This window comes from Melanerpes formicivorus, unplaced genomic scaffold (assembly GCF_026170545.1).
Source record: "Melanerpes formicivorus ecotype bairdi unplaced genomic scaffold, bMelFor1.0.p_v2 SCAF_5, whole genome shotgun sequence".
Classification (NCBI taxonomy): domain Eukaryota; kingdom Metazoa; phylum Chordata; class Aves; order Piciformes; family Picidae; genus Melanerpes; species Melanerpes formicivorus.
The window spans coordinates 20,539,017-20,551,711 of record NW_027142357.1 but is presented as its reverse complement, the minus strand read 5'-3'; the positions used below and the strand labels follow the sequence as shown (position 1 = coordinate 20,551,711).

General features: G+C 52.3%; 1 protein-coding gene across 1 annotated transcript in view; it reads left to right on the top strand.

Annotated features, from left to right (window-relative positions):
* The first annotated feature begins 1,053 nt into the window (after positions 1–1,053).
* The window catches only part of GAD1 (glutamate decarboxylase 1), a 34,067-nt gene continuing 22,425 nt past the window's right edge, over positions 1,054–12,695 (top strand). The window contains exons 1-5 of the mRNA XM_068138612.1: positions 1,054–1,177; positions 2,397–2,532; positions 4,400–4,462; positions 9,644–9,802; positions 10,478–10,720. Of these exons, the coding sequence (XP_067994713.1) occupies positions 2,463–2,532; positions 4,400–4,462; positions 9,644–9,802; positions 10,478–10,720 (535 nt within the window). The 5' untranslated portion in view covers positions 1,054–1,177; positions 2,397–2,462. The remainder of the gene's footprint in view (positions 1,178–2,396; positions 2,533–4,399; positions 4,463–9,643; positions 9,803–10,477; positions 10,721–12,695) is intronic.

The window sequence follows — 12,695 nt, the reverse complement described above, 5'->3', positions numbered from 1 at the left end:
TAGACAGTAGGTGTGCTCGGCAAAGCAATCGTCTTGGCTACTTAATGCTGTCAGTTAGTCGGTCTCCTTTCCAAAAAGAGCTTATAAGTTTTCACTCTTCACTCGAGTCCTTCAAGAAGGACACATTCCTCCTGCTGGTTATGCTGCCCAGCACGCACAGCCCACTCACAAGGAATTAAATTCTCTGGCTCCACCAGTCTGTTTCCCCTCTTCTTGTCTCATTGCAGATTCCTCCCGGCCCCTTACGAGCCATCTTTGTGAGAAAGGTTCAGTTTAGGCATCTGCGTAGCTACCACGACATGATGAAATGTAGCACCGCGGTCACCACTGCGAAACGTTGGCAAAGCGTATCGGATGGAGAAACGCAGATTTGGGGTTGTCTGGGGTATAAAAGCCCCACGTTATCTTAATATTTATCGTTTTATCCAAAGGGTACATGGTATAAAATCGCAATCTAAGGGCAACAACTGAGGGCAGGTGATAGGACCCCAGGTGTTCCCCTGCGGCCGGGAAGACAAGCAGAGCAGCGGTGCCTGTGCCTCTGCCACCATCTGGTGGTTGCCGGTGGCCGGTCGCGGGCACCGCCGGGCAAGACCGCGAAGCACATCGAACCCCCGGTACAGAGAAGGGGAGTGTGTACTAAGATACAGCTCACACGGGGCAGGGGGGGCTTGCTAAGCTGCAGCTCACCTGGTTCATTCCGTGCCTGCACATACTGTATGCAGGGTAGTGCCGGAGCTGCAGTGACGGTCAGAGCGGGAGTCCGCCGGTACTCTGCTGCCTGTTAGCATAGCCGGCGACCTCGGGTCAAGCCAGTGCCTACCTAGGGAAAGCCTCCGACACCGTCCGCGCAAGGGACTCCACCCGCTGCCCCGGGGCTGGGTGAGCTGCCCCTCCCCAACCGGCCGCCCCGGCGGTCCCCAGCCCCCGTGCGGAGGGGGTGGCAGCAGCCCTGTGACTCATGCCTGCGTCGAAGCAGATCAACCGGCGATTCACTCTTTTAAAAAGGCAAATCCGAGTACTTGTGGAAAAAAAGGTCATCTCGCATTAAATTCCGCGGCGCGATTGGTATTCCGACGTCGTTTCTGGCGGAGTTTATAAGCGGCGGGTCTCTCCCAGGCTGGAGTCGCCCTGCCTGCCTGGACTCCGGCAGCAAGAGTGTCCGCTCGCCCCCTCGGTAAGTCTCCTCTAAAGAGCACCCTATTTTTTCAAACCTTTGGGAACCTCTTTCAGGATCTGGAGCTTTTTCTCCCCCTAAAACCGGGTTTGCTGGCTGTCCTACCTAGAGAGGGATAATGGGTATTTTGAGACAGAGCCTTAGACATTGTATTAACCTGTTACTTCGCTTCCAGGCATTCTCTAGAGAATCTCTTCCTTTTTTTGGTTTTCTTTTTCCTCTTAGAAAAAGCGAAATATATGTTTTCCATTAAAATCTTTGATCCGTCGCGTTTACACGCGGGCGTAAATCCGCCCAGCAGTGGAAATGGATCAGTAGCTACCGACTTGAAAAAAACAAGACACTAACAAAGAAAGCGTTCGTTGGTTACCGCGACCTTCATTTTCTTTACAAGGGGAGTAAAATAAATATCAGGTAGCTACGAGAACAAAGAGACGAGAGTCGCGCTGAGCCGACAATTTTCAATCAGCGACACTGTATTGCTTATCGGACCGCCGTCCGTCAGGAAAGAGATGAACATCTGGCGAGGAGCGAGGGCTGGTCCAGCACCTTCCCTCTCCAGACATGCCTTTTCCTGCATTTGTGCCGGTGAAGAGAGCGCGGGCACGGGAGAGCGCTGGTTAGTGCTGGAGCACGTACTGGTCCCGATCTACTGAAACATGTGTGTGAAAATACACGTGTGTGTCGCCTGTCATTGGACCTGGGCAAAATGCACCTTTGTGCTGGCGGGGATCTTTCTGTCAGTCTTTCCTGAATGCTTAGCCTGGCGTGTGTTTTGGGGCGCGGATGATAACGAACAGAAACGGGCTCCGCGTGGGAGTGTAGGTCCTTTGGGCTGATAATTTCGAAGCCCGCTTTGTAAGCGGTTTTTCATTTGACGTGATCCACATAATTGCTCTGCTCAGCGGCCACCGATATAATTGCGATAGACTTCATGCTCTGCTAAACCCGCCACTCAGGCGCGGGGGGTAGCGCCTTGGCATCCAGCTAAAGGACGATTTTTCTCCTCAGCCTGTCGAGGCATTTCCGCGGCGCGCCCCTTGCGCCCGGCCCCGGCGCAGCTGGCTCCAGCCCGCCGGGCTCTGCCCGTCCTGGCACCTCCCCGGGACCTGCGCGGCTCACGCTGGGCAGCAGACTGCTGCCCGCCGGCCTCCGGACGGGACTCCGGTGCAGTTCTCCAGGAGACTGGACTATTAAACCAACCTTTTCTTCTTTTCAGCAAATTCCTTGCTGCCCACCCCTCAGAGGAAAACCGGGCTCCGGGCAGTGGGGCTCTTCTGAAGAGATGGCTTCCTCTGCTCCCTCGTCCTCCAACGACGCTCCGGACCCCACCCCAACTAATTTACGACCCACAGGTAGGTTTTATTATTTTCCTCGTTTAACGTGTTTTGGGAGGCTTTCTCCACCTAGGTTTGGAAAGACCAATTTTAAAACGAAACTATAAATCTGTGAAGCCCTTTTCCTTACCGTTAAGTAAGGTGCGGAAAGTGCTCTACACAAAGAAACCTCCTTCCTGGTGGGAGCAGAAAAGGTTGGCCATGGCGAATAAAATACTGAGAGGAAAATCCCGCTTTAGAGGCCAACGTTGCCTTTATCTTGCAGCCACATTTGTGTTATTTAAACAATAAACTGAACCCCCAGATGGCCCAAAAATCGAGATGTTGTAAAGAACATAGAGAAAATGAACAGTTAAAGAACGAAGTTACACCAGTGGCTTTAAAGCGGGTGTGCCTCCCCCCATTTTATAAATGCTAATGTTGCAGCTTCCTTTCAGCCTGCGCTGAAGCCTGTAATCAAGCGAAATTTGGATGCTAATTGTAGCTTTTCAAAGCCTTGTATTCCTAATTGCTTTGAATTCGCCTTGAGTTATTGAGAAGTGAGTGGAAAGCAGAGGCTGCTGCAGGTGGATAGAGAATCAGTTGATAGCCCTGCCAGGCAATTCAGACCGTCGCCTGATAAAAAAGAGGCTCGATGCAATAAAGCATCAGAGACAAAGAGCGGGCAGCAGTGCGAAATGAAAGATTGTCAGACACAGCAAAGCGGGAAATAGCTTTTACCCTAAAAGGGCTACGAGGCACGAGCTTCAGAGTCACTGTTGTCATTATTCTGCAACCGGAATGAATGGGGCAGGGGGCGAATAGCAGCATCGGGTCTTATTCCAAGAGCGGGTGACAAGCACTGCTGCCTTCGGCAGAGGGGTTACGTGCAGAAAACGAATTAACCGGGAACGTGGAAGAAAACGAAATAAGCTCTGACAGCAGCACCCCACCCTGCCCGCCCGGTGCTCCTCGCCTGCTCGTGCGGGGAGCGTCCCTGCCGAGAAGGCTTCTTCGCCTGATCAGCATCGCCGGGGGCTCTTCCCCAGCTTCTCCCCCACGGGAGCCCGAGTGCTGCCCTCCCCGCGTAGGTGAGCCGCCCCAGCCACTCTCTCGCCTTTCTTCTTCACACCACAACGACCCTTCGGCCCTGTCAGCGCCCTCTTCCCCGGTCGCCCTCGGCTGCTCAGGGGCTGCAGGCGAGTGTCCGGAGATACTCAGCTGAGCCGAGGCCGACGTGCCCAGCACCTATGCTCCGAGCTTCGCTACCCGCTGACCGGGGAGTGACCGGGCGGCGTCTCGCGGGGGCTGGGAGGGACCCCGTCACCTCCGTAGGAACGGGCGCGTGCCGGCACTGCCCGCGCTCAGCAGCATCTCGGCAGAGTTTCCTGGGGCGTGCACGGCCGGCGAATGAAGGGCTGCCAGCCCCGAGGCCGCTAGGTAGTAGTAGGCCTCCACACGCCAGCTGAACCGCGGGGCACGGGGAATGCTCCGGGGCAAGAGCCCGGCCGGGATGGTCCCTAGTTTGGCCGTCGGCGGCTCATTAGTCCGGCGGAGATTTAGTCATGCAAGTCTGATCGTGTAGTCAAATACCATTTTTCACCCAATTAATTCCTGAGCTTTTTAGTGACCCTATTTCACGCCACTTTATTTTAAGACGCCGCTTCCCTGGAGCCCAGCCAGTAAATTATTAGACGTTTGTGTCCCAGGTGCCTTTCCTTCTCCTTTCGGCGGGCCAGCTTGTCACCTCGCTGTCACCTGCTCCTGGCACGCCGCTGTGCCGCCGAGATCAGGAAGCCACCGTTTTTCCCCACGAGAGGGTTTTGGGGTGTGTGTAGGGAGCCAGGTGGGCGGCACGGCAGACGGGCTCTGGGCCCTAGGGAAACGACTCTCTTCTCTCTTCCAGCTTACGACTCCTGGTGCGGCGTGGCTCACGGGTGCACCAGGAAAATCGGGCTGAAGATATGCGGTAAGTCCGCCCGCTCCTCGCCGTGCGACACGCTTCACACCGTGCTGCGCGCCGCGCCGCGCCCTGCCTCTGCAGGCGGCGGCCCTCCAGCCCTGGGGCAGCGCCGACCTCGACTGCCCCCTGCCGGCCGTACAGTGGCCCCGCTCCGCGGTCCAGGCCACGACCCCCCGGCCGCCGTGCCCTCCCCTGGATTTGCGTTGTCCGAGGCCTTGTCCGCCGCGGGACGGACAGCTGAGAGCCTAGCCGCCCCTCCCGCGATAAACCAGGCGTGGGCAGGAGCCGGCAGCCCCCAGCGGGGGAAGGGCAAAGCCCGGCAGCGAAAAATGAGCCGGGGGGGTTGGCCGCCTCTTACTGTCTGGATTTTTTCAACCTTATCTGACTAGAAAATACGGATCTCCTGGGGAAAAAAAAAAAAAAAAAGATTAACGACAGCCTTATTAAAGAGCAATTCGTCAGCTTGCTGTTCTGGTAAGATAGCGCTGCAGGCACATGAAATGCAGGAAGGAAAACAAATGCACAATCAGATCGCAACGTTATAGCAAGAGATTAATTTGCAGATAACAAGCTGTCTTTCTTCTCCAGATTCTCAGCGGCACCTTTGATTTCGGAGAGAAACAGTCAAATCTTCATTTTCTGATGGGGAGAATCATTCAGTTTAGTCCGTGCCCTTATGAATATTAATTATTTCCCAATTTTTTTCCAACTATCTCTTTTTGGGCGGATGGGAAATTACTTCCTTTGAGAAACGTGCCTTTTTTCAAAGTAAATATATATATAAACCTCTTGCCCTACTTGCCCAAGTCGAATCTCATTTGCTAAGCGTTTTATTGCCTGGAAGTCTGAACTGAAAAGGATCATGGTGCGAATGTTTAGCCCTGTGTCTAGTAGAGATTTCATTGGCACCCGCAGGAGATATTAACGAGTAGTCGCTTAGTTCTATAAATAGCTCCTGATCTGGGTTTAATGGACCGTTCCCTACCAGTCCCTTCAGTGGCTGGAGAGATGGGCTTTTTCATCATCATTTTAATTTAGCCCGGCAAGCAGAACTGATAAAGTAACGCACCGTTAGGCTTGCTCCGTGTTGCTAGACTACCGGGGTTACAGAGGGACATCGCCTCTTCTCTCCACGAGATCAGATACTCTGAAAATTAAATATCCCACCATTTTGGATTTGATAAAGGCAACAGAGAGTGTAGAAGAGGCTTTGTGACGGGAGTTCAAAACAAGCAGGGATGCTATATTTTTGGCTCGGTTTTGGTGCTTGTTTTACCCTTTCTGGCTCTTTTCTGTTTTACACGGGGAAAAAAAAAACCAACACCCACCACCAAAACAGCCTCTCAATATCAACGGTATTTCGAAACAATCGAATGTGAACGTGACCACTAGTTTTGCTTGTACGAACTCTCCCGGTTAACTCCCAATACCTTCACAAAGACAGGGAAGGAAGGTTGCCTTTGGTAAACATATAATGTGATGTATTAAAGGTGCCAAGAATCCTAATTAAGCGTGCTATCACCCTCGTCCTTTCACAAGACATTATTCCAGACCCTAAATATTGTGCAGTGATAAAGCTATAGTAAACCAGGGAGCTCGGAGTTGTTTTTTCTGTGTGCATCATGGAGGCATCGATTAATTCTGAATGCAAACTTTAAATAAGACTTGCCTTTTATTTGACCTCAAGCCTTGAACAATGAGTCAGTTCTTCCACCTGTGTTGTATATTATGTGTTTGACATTTTCAGTAATTACGTATCCAAGGTGTATGTCATTTCTTCTCAAACAACTGACCTATTTAAGGATTAGGTCCTTTCCTTTATGTTTGAAAGCCACCTCCTGAAAAGAGCCTTGCTGCTGCCACACCCCCACGCTCTTGCCTCTGCACATATCCACTTAAAAAAAAAACCAAAACACACAAAAAAAAAAAAAAGCCCCAACCAAACAAAACCAACAACCAAAAAAAACCCAAACCACCCACCAACCAAACCACCAAAAAACCCAAACACACCCACCAAACGTATTTTAAAGCGGTTTAATTAACTGTCACCATGAGCTAAATATGGGCAGATCTTCCCCATCTTCTTTTCACTCCCACCTCAGCAATTATTGCTGCTGTTGGGACCTATCCTGCCAACATTTGGTTGGCATCAGTGGAAATACTCGACGTAGTAAAACTGCTCAGGTGCGTCTTCAGCTGCTTGGCCCCAGCAAGATGATGGTGCCCAGCCCAGCGCAGAAGAGTGGGATTTTAAAAGCAGTCACGGGAGTGAGAAATTCACTTTGTCTCCGGAGTCGGTGGAATTTATGCTGTCAAGTCACGCAGACGGTGCTGAAACCTGGTCGCGGAGGAGCCAGGATTTTCCCAGACGTGCCACGGACCCAGCCCGGTAGGTCTGTCCCTGAAGGGCAGAGAGGCCGGGCTGGGGAAGGGTGTCACACACCTGCCTTCTGCGGGATCTGATGTGGAATCATGCCGGACTTATCGTCACCCTGTGGACCGAGGGACTCTCGCCAGTCTGGGCTCACTCGGCTTTTTGAAAACAGTCTCTTACAGCACGTCGATGAAAATACCGGTCAGTGGAGTACCTGCGGGAGGCAGCCGCCGTTGCTGCTGGGGAAAGCTGCGTTCTCTGCTGCTGCAGGAGAAGCAGCGCGGACGCTATTTCTTGAGCTGCTGCTTGCTGAATCTCTCATACACCAACCTTGCTTTTCACATTGGATACAGATGAAAGGTTTCCTACAGTCATGTGCTTCCCCTCGGGCGTGGAAAGAGTCATGGAGGGCAGGCTGCCGCGCCCCCCTGCACACTCCCGGGGAGGAGCTCGGAGAACAAGAGGGTCAGGCAGCTCCGATCAGGAGGCTGACTCTGCCCCTTCTGGACTCCCCCGTGTACTAGGCCTTTCGAATCCCTTAGATTCTGCCGCGGCCGAAGGACTTGGGCAAACGACGGTTATCTACAGGCAGATGGGCTGATGCCGGTCGGCAGAGCGTTCCTCCCTTATGTCTGTTTTCTTTTTTTGTTGTTTTTCTTTTATTTTTGGTGGTGGTGTTTATTTGTTCTTTTAATTAATCTCCGCCCTCGAGCCGGTCCGCCGGTCCACGCGTGGCCGCTCAGCCTCCACGCTGCTGGGCCCCGTGCGAAGCCGGTGCGGCACTCAGCTGATCCCCGCCGCCGGTTTCGATGCACAGTAACCGGGCCCGGAAGCCCTCATTCTGAAGTCATTGGGGTAAGGGGTGAGCTCGCTGACCCTGGCGTGCTGTCACCGCCCCCTCCCTGTCTCAAATCTACTTAGATCAGACCCTTCAGCCTCACTGAGCCTTACACGAGCCGAACAGGAGGTAACTGCAGAGCCTGTCTCTGTTACTGAAGCGCTGCCCGTCACGCCGAGAAGAGGCCAGTTGTGCCGGGAGGAGAGCCACTGTTGCTGCAAACGCCTCTTTTCACGTACCTCTTCCTACTGAGCTTCAACACCGAAAGCCTAAGAAAAAAAGACAGGTGGAAAAAATGAAGCAAAATGAAGCCACGAGACCTGGGGAAAAGGAATCTCTCCGGAATTCAGTCTAGACTGCTTCGGTATCAGCTGCTCCACCTCAAGAGGAGACGAACAGCACTAGCTGGCAAGGACCTTTAAAAGCAGTAACAACAAATGTAATATGAAATATAAAACGTCATCGATCCAGCACGGCTACTCTTAAGCACATCGAGAATTTCCCTCAACTATTTTTTTATCATATAAGTTCTGTTCTTAAAACCATCATAGAAAGAAACTAACAAATAGAATATCAATACTAAAAGGCAAAACGTGAAGTGTTTTCTGAAAGGATGAGCTTAATACACCTGCCTACGAACCCTCTTGGGATTCGTTTGGGTGCCCGATTGCTGCAGAAGAGACTGGAGCCTTAATTTTCGGTAGCTCTTACGGGACCATCAGGCTGGCATCGGGGTCCAAAGCACGGCTATCGTGAGCTATTCGCCCAGCGAATCCCGGCTCACTGCCTTATACTCACACGGAAGTGCAGCCCCCGGGTGTGCCCCAGCCACAGAAGCCCCGAGTGGGCCGGGGGTGAGCGTCTCGCTGTCGGGGCTCAGGGGAATGGGGGCACATAGCTGGAAAGTGGAGTGCACTGGAGAGAAGTGGCGTCAGTGGACGTCCGTGAGCGAAGTTACAGAGTTGGTTTTCCTTCTCTCTGGTGGATATTCGCTGCCGCCATGAGCTTTCTATTATTACTTGTTTGAAAATAAATTAAAGGGGGAAAAAGGCCAGTGCTGCTGTACTATCTGCTCCAAACAGAGCAGGCTGCTAGCTACAGCCTGTGAGGTCAAAATCCGTTGCCGCCTTTAATAATGAAAAACTCAACACCATGCGTGTTTTAGGGGGCATGGATGTAACGGGTCAAATCCTGAAAACTAATTGGTCTCCCTGCCTTATTACAATAGACATGTCTCGTTACTTTCCACGGGCCATGCTTGGCGCTCACCGCCGTAATTGTGAGGTGAGGGGATTTATTCTTGCTGCTGCATCTGATAGCACCAATTGTGGCCAGGCGTTGGGCGCCAGGGATGCGTCTCCGGTTAGAGCAGGGCTCTGTGGACCACGGGGGGTGATTAGTGCTAGTATGAAAGCATCTTTTCCATGTGGAAAATCCGCATCTCCTGAACATGTACTGTTACGTACTCATAATAGGAAGGTAGGGTTGATGAGTGCTGATGTTCTTAAGAGCTTCAGCGCTTCCAGATGCCTGCTTGTTCTCATGCCTTTTGTGTGTGAGGACACCATGAGGAGAACTGAAAGTGGCCCTGATTTTAGGCACACATCATTGCCCCTGTCTGCTAGGTCCATAAACTTCGCCTACAGGCTGTAATAGCATTGACTCATCCTGAACTCTCTTCCAGTGGCTGATTACTGAAGTGGAATCTGTCTGATCGACTTAATAAGAATTTACTACTGCACTAAATGACGAAATTTTTTTTTGTGCATGGCTGAGTTTTTGCAGTTGATGGCATTTTGAGCTCTCCCTCCTGGAGGCAAATAATCCCCATAAATACTCTTATTCCTGACCTCATTAGTCAGATCCAGAGCCAACACTGCTTTGAACTGTTGTCTGGAGAACTGCTTTTAGATATTTCTGAACATGTTGGGAAGTGAGAAAACTCTGACCTGTGCACCTTGCAATAACAATGTAGGGTTCCTGCAAAGGACCAACAGCCTGGAAGACAAGGGACGAATCGTCAGTTCCCTGAAGGAAAGGCAGTCCTCTAAGAGCCTGTTGGCATGCGAGAACAGCGAGAAGGAGTCCAGGTTCCGGCGTACCGAGACCGACTTCTCCAATTTGTATGCCAGAGGTAAATGCTCTTTACAGCTTCTGCTTGCTCCGTCTCGGGGCACGTCCTTCAGCAGTCTGCCCTCACCTTCCTTGGAGGTGCAGCCACGTTCAGGCCGTGCTTTCCCACTTGCGTGGGAAGCTGTGTGTATTTGTTGACGGTCGCACTGGTGATTTGTACAATTTTCCTGAAATACAGTTTTACGTACTTTGGGCTGATGTTCTGAAGTTCAGCCCCGGCAGTTCCTCGGGGGGTGACTCCAGATCCAGCCTCCGGGAGGAGAGTAATTTAATATTTTATGTCCTTCTCAGTAAAATAGTAATGAAATCGCCTTGTTCAGGGCCCTTGACGAGGAGGGTGGGGAAAGGAAATTAATCCCGGGGTGGGAGGAAGTGTTGCGGAAGAAGGGCAGGTGCGGGTTTTAGGAGCTTTTAGCCCCCGCGAGGTGTGTGCCACTCACTACACAGCGTTGTAGGGTGCGTCGGAGGTGCCCTCGTAGTTGCCATGGGCAAGCTATGCTCACCGTTCCCCACAGGGCAAAGGGGGCCGGGAGACCTGGGGGCAGCGGCGGGCTTCACAGCCAGGCTGCGCCGAGGCGAGGGCTTCGAGGCTTGGAGGGAGCTGCGGGCGGCCGAGTCTGGGTCATCTTCGCCTCTTCCTCCCAAAGCAAGAGCTGACAGACGTTTTGCCCCGCAGATTTGCTGCCCGCCAAGAATGGCGAGGAGCAGACCATGCAGTTCCTGCTTGAGGTCGTGGACATCCTCCTCAACTATGTGAGGAAGACGTTTGACAGATCTACCAAAGTGCTGGACTTCCATCATCCGCACCAGCTCCTGGAGGGTATGGAAGGCTTCAATCTGGAGCTCTCGGACAACCCCGAGTCCCTGGAGCAGATCCTGGTGGACTGTCGAGACACTCTGAAATACGGCGTGAGGACAGGTAGGTTATTGCGCACTCGTCCGCAGAGTCCCTCCTGGGGCTTTTCTTAGTCTCGGTGAAGGGATCAGGCTTGAGCCCATGGAGGTAAGATCACACGCCCTCCACATTCACCTCTCTGCCTTCCTGGAGGCTCAAATCAAGCGCCGTTGGCAAGCGCTGGAAGTATCTCTGCTCAGAAAGTTAAGTTACTGATGCTCTATCCGTCCCTAGCGGGCAGGGCTGTTTGCAGAGCCCAGAAACAAGTTTTTAAGATGTAATCTCTTTTATTTGATGAAATGCGAGCTGCCTGTATCTCCAGGGAGCAGTATAATTAGGTAAATGTGAGCATAAATGACACAATTTGCAGTTTTTCTTCTTTATGTTCGACAGACGTTTAATGAAAAAGAGACTGAAATCCTAGGAATCATCAGTAAAAGAACCCTGTGGATTTCACCCAGGAGGCCCCGGCCTGTCCAGATCCCTCTAAATCAGATAGAAATGCCCTTGTATGATCACAGTATTTACAGGGTGAGCTGTAGCCAAGCTCTAGAGAGAAGTCTGTGTTCTCTCAGGACGTTTGGCATGGAAAGTTTTACATTTGTACCACCAGAAAGCTCTGCTGGCAGCGAGCCCTGGCTGCTATACGTACCTCGGCAGGTCAGGAAGCGTAGCGTTAACGGCGTTAGAGCCGTGTTCCTCCTCCCCGGTCCCGAGCCAGCGTCACGGCTCGGCACGAGAGGACAGGGCGAGCGCCGCTGACAGGAAGGGCAGCGGTCCCTCCGCGGAGCTGGAGCGGCGGGAGCTCGTAGACGAGGCTTTTGTTTGAGGGTCTCTGTCTGGGGCATCTGCGTACTATGGCAGGTGAGGGAAGAGGAGCTACCCTCTGCAGCTGTGAAAACCCAACGCAGCGCATTCAAGGAACAAAATCTCGACAAGAAATGTGGCCGTTGACTTCGTATCTTTTCCCATTTACCCATGGTGGTTTGATTTATCCACGAGCGTCAGAGGCATGTTTTGATGTTGTGCCCTTAATCAAAGGAGAGCCTCTTTTACTCCCAAACCCCGTGGGTTGTGGAACAGGTGGCTAGCAGCAAAGCCAGTCACTGCGGTCTGTTTGCTTGCACCGTTATTCCACTATCGCCAGCCTTTTACCCGGACGTGCCCTGGAGCTTTCGCAGGACCGGCAAGACCTGTCCCCAGGAGCTGGGATGCAGGTATCCGATCAGATACAAGCTCTGTTCAAAGCAGCATCTGGTGCAGCTTTAGAGTTGCTCAGACCGCGTGACAAACCAGGACATACGCCCTGTCTTCCCGGTCTCCCAGGCTAATATTGTCTCTCCAGGCAGCCCAGCTTCCGGAGACCTTGAACTAGATGACAGCTTTGAGAGGTCAGCGAAATGCCTCTTAAAATAACTTTTCAAACTGCGTGTCATGGCAAGGGAGCGAAGTGCTGATTTGCAAAACAAATAGCCAAGCTATGGCTCCCCGAGGCAGGAGCAGCCTTGTCGCTTCGTCCCTGTGTACCGTCAGTTCCAGCGGCAGCCAGGACGTGCCGAGATCTGGCAGCGCCGGCAGGCTCGCGCCTTCCAAAGGCTCCTTGCTGACACCGCTCGGAGCGGATTCACATTTCTTTCTTTATGTCAAAAAGATGCTGATGTTCCCAATATTGAGCCAAATGCGACGTGACAGGGTCCCTCCAAGCGTCGAGCGCTGACCCACCCTCTCGGGCTGGGCTGTCCCCAGCGTGCTATCTGCGTGTCCTATCCCAAGGGAGCAGAGATGAGTGGTAAATCATGACACCTTATCCCCACCCCCAAGTCCATCATCTTTGTTTAGGAATTTCAAATCTTCATGCTACAAAAGTAGATCCCCAAGAGTCGAGTTTATTGCTTATAGAAGTTGTTTAAGCAAATCTGTCTAAAATACAGGAATATGCCTGATTTCAGCCCGATAGCAAAGCCTTTGTTCATGAGGTGAATCCCACCTTTTAAACCAC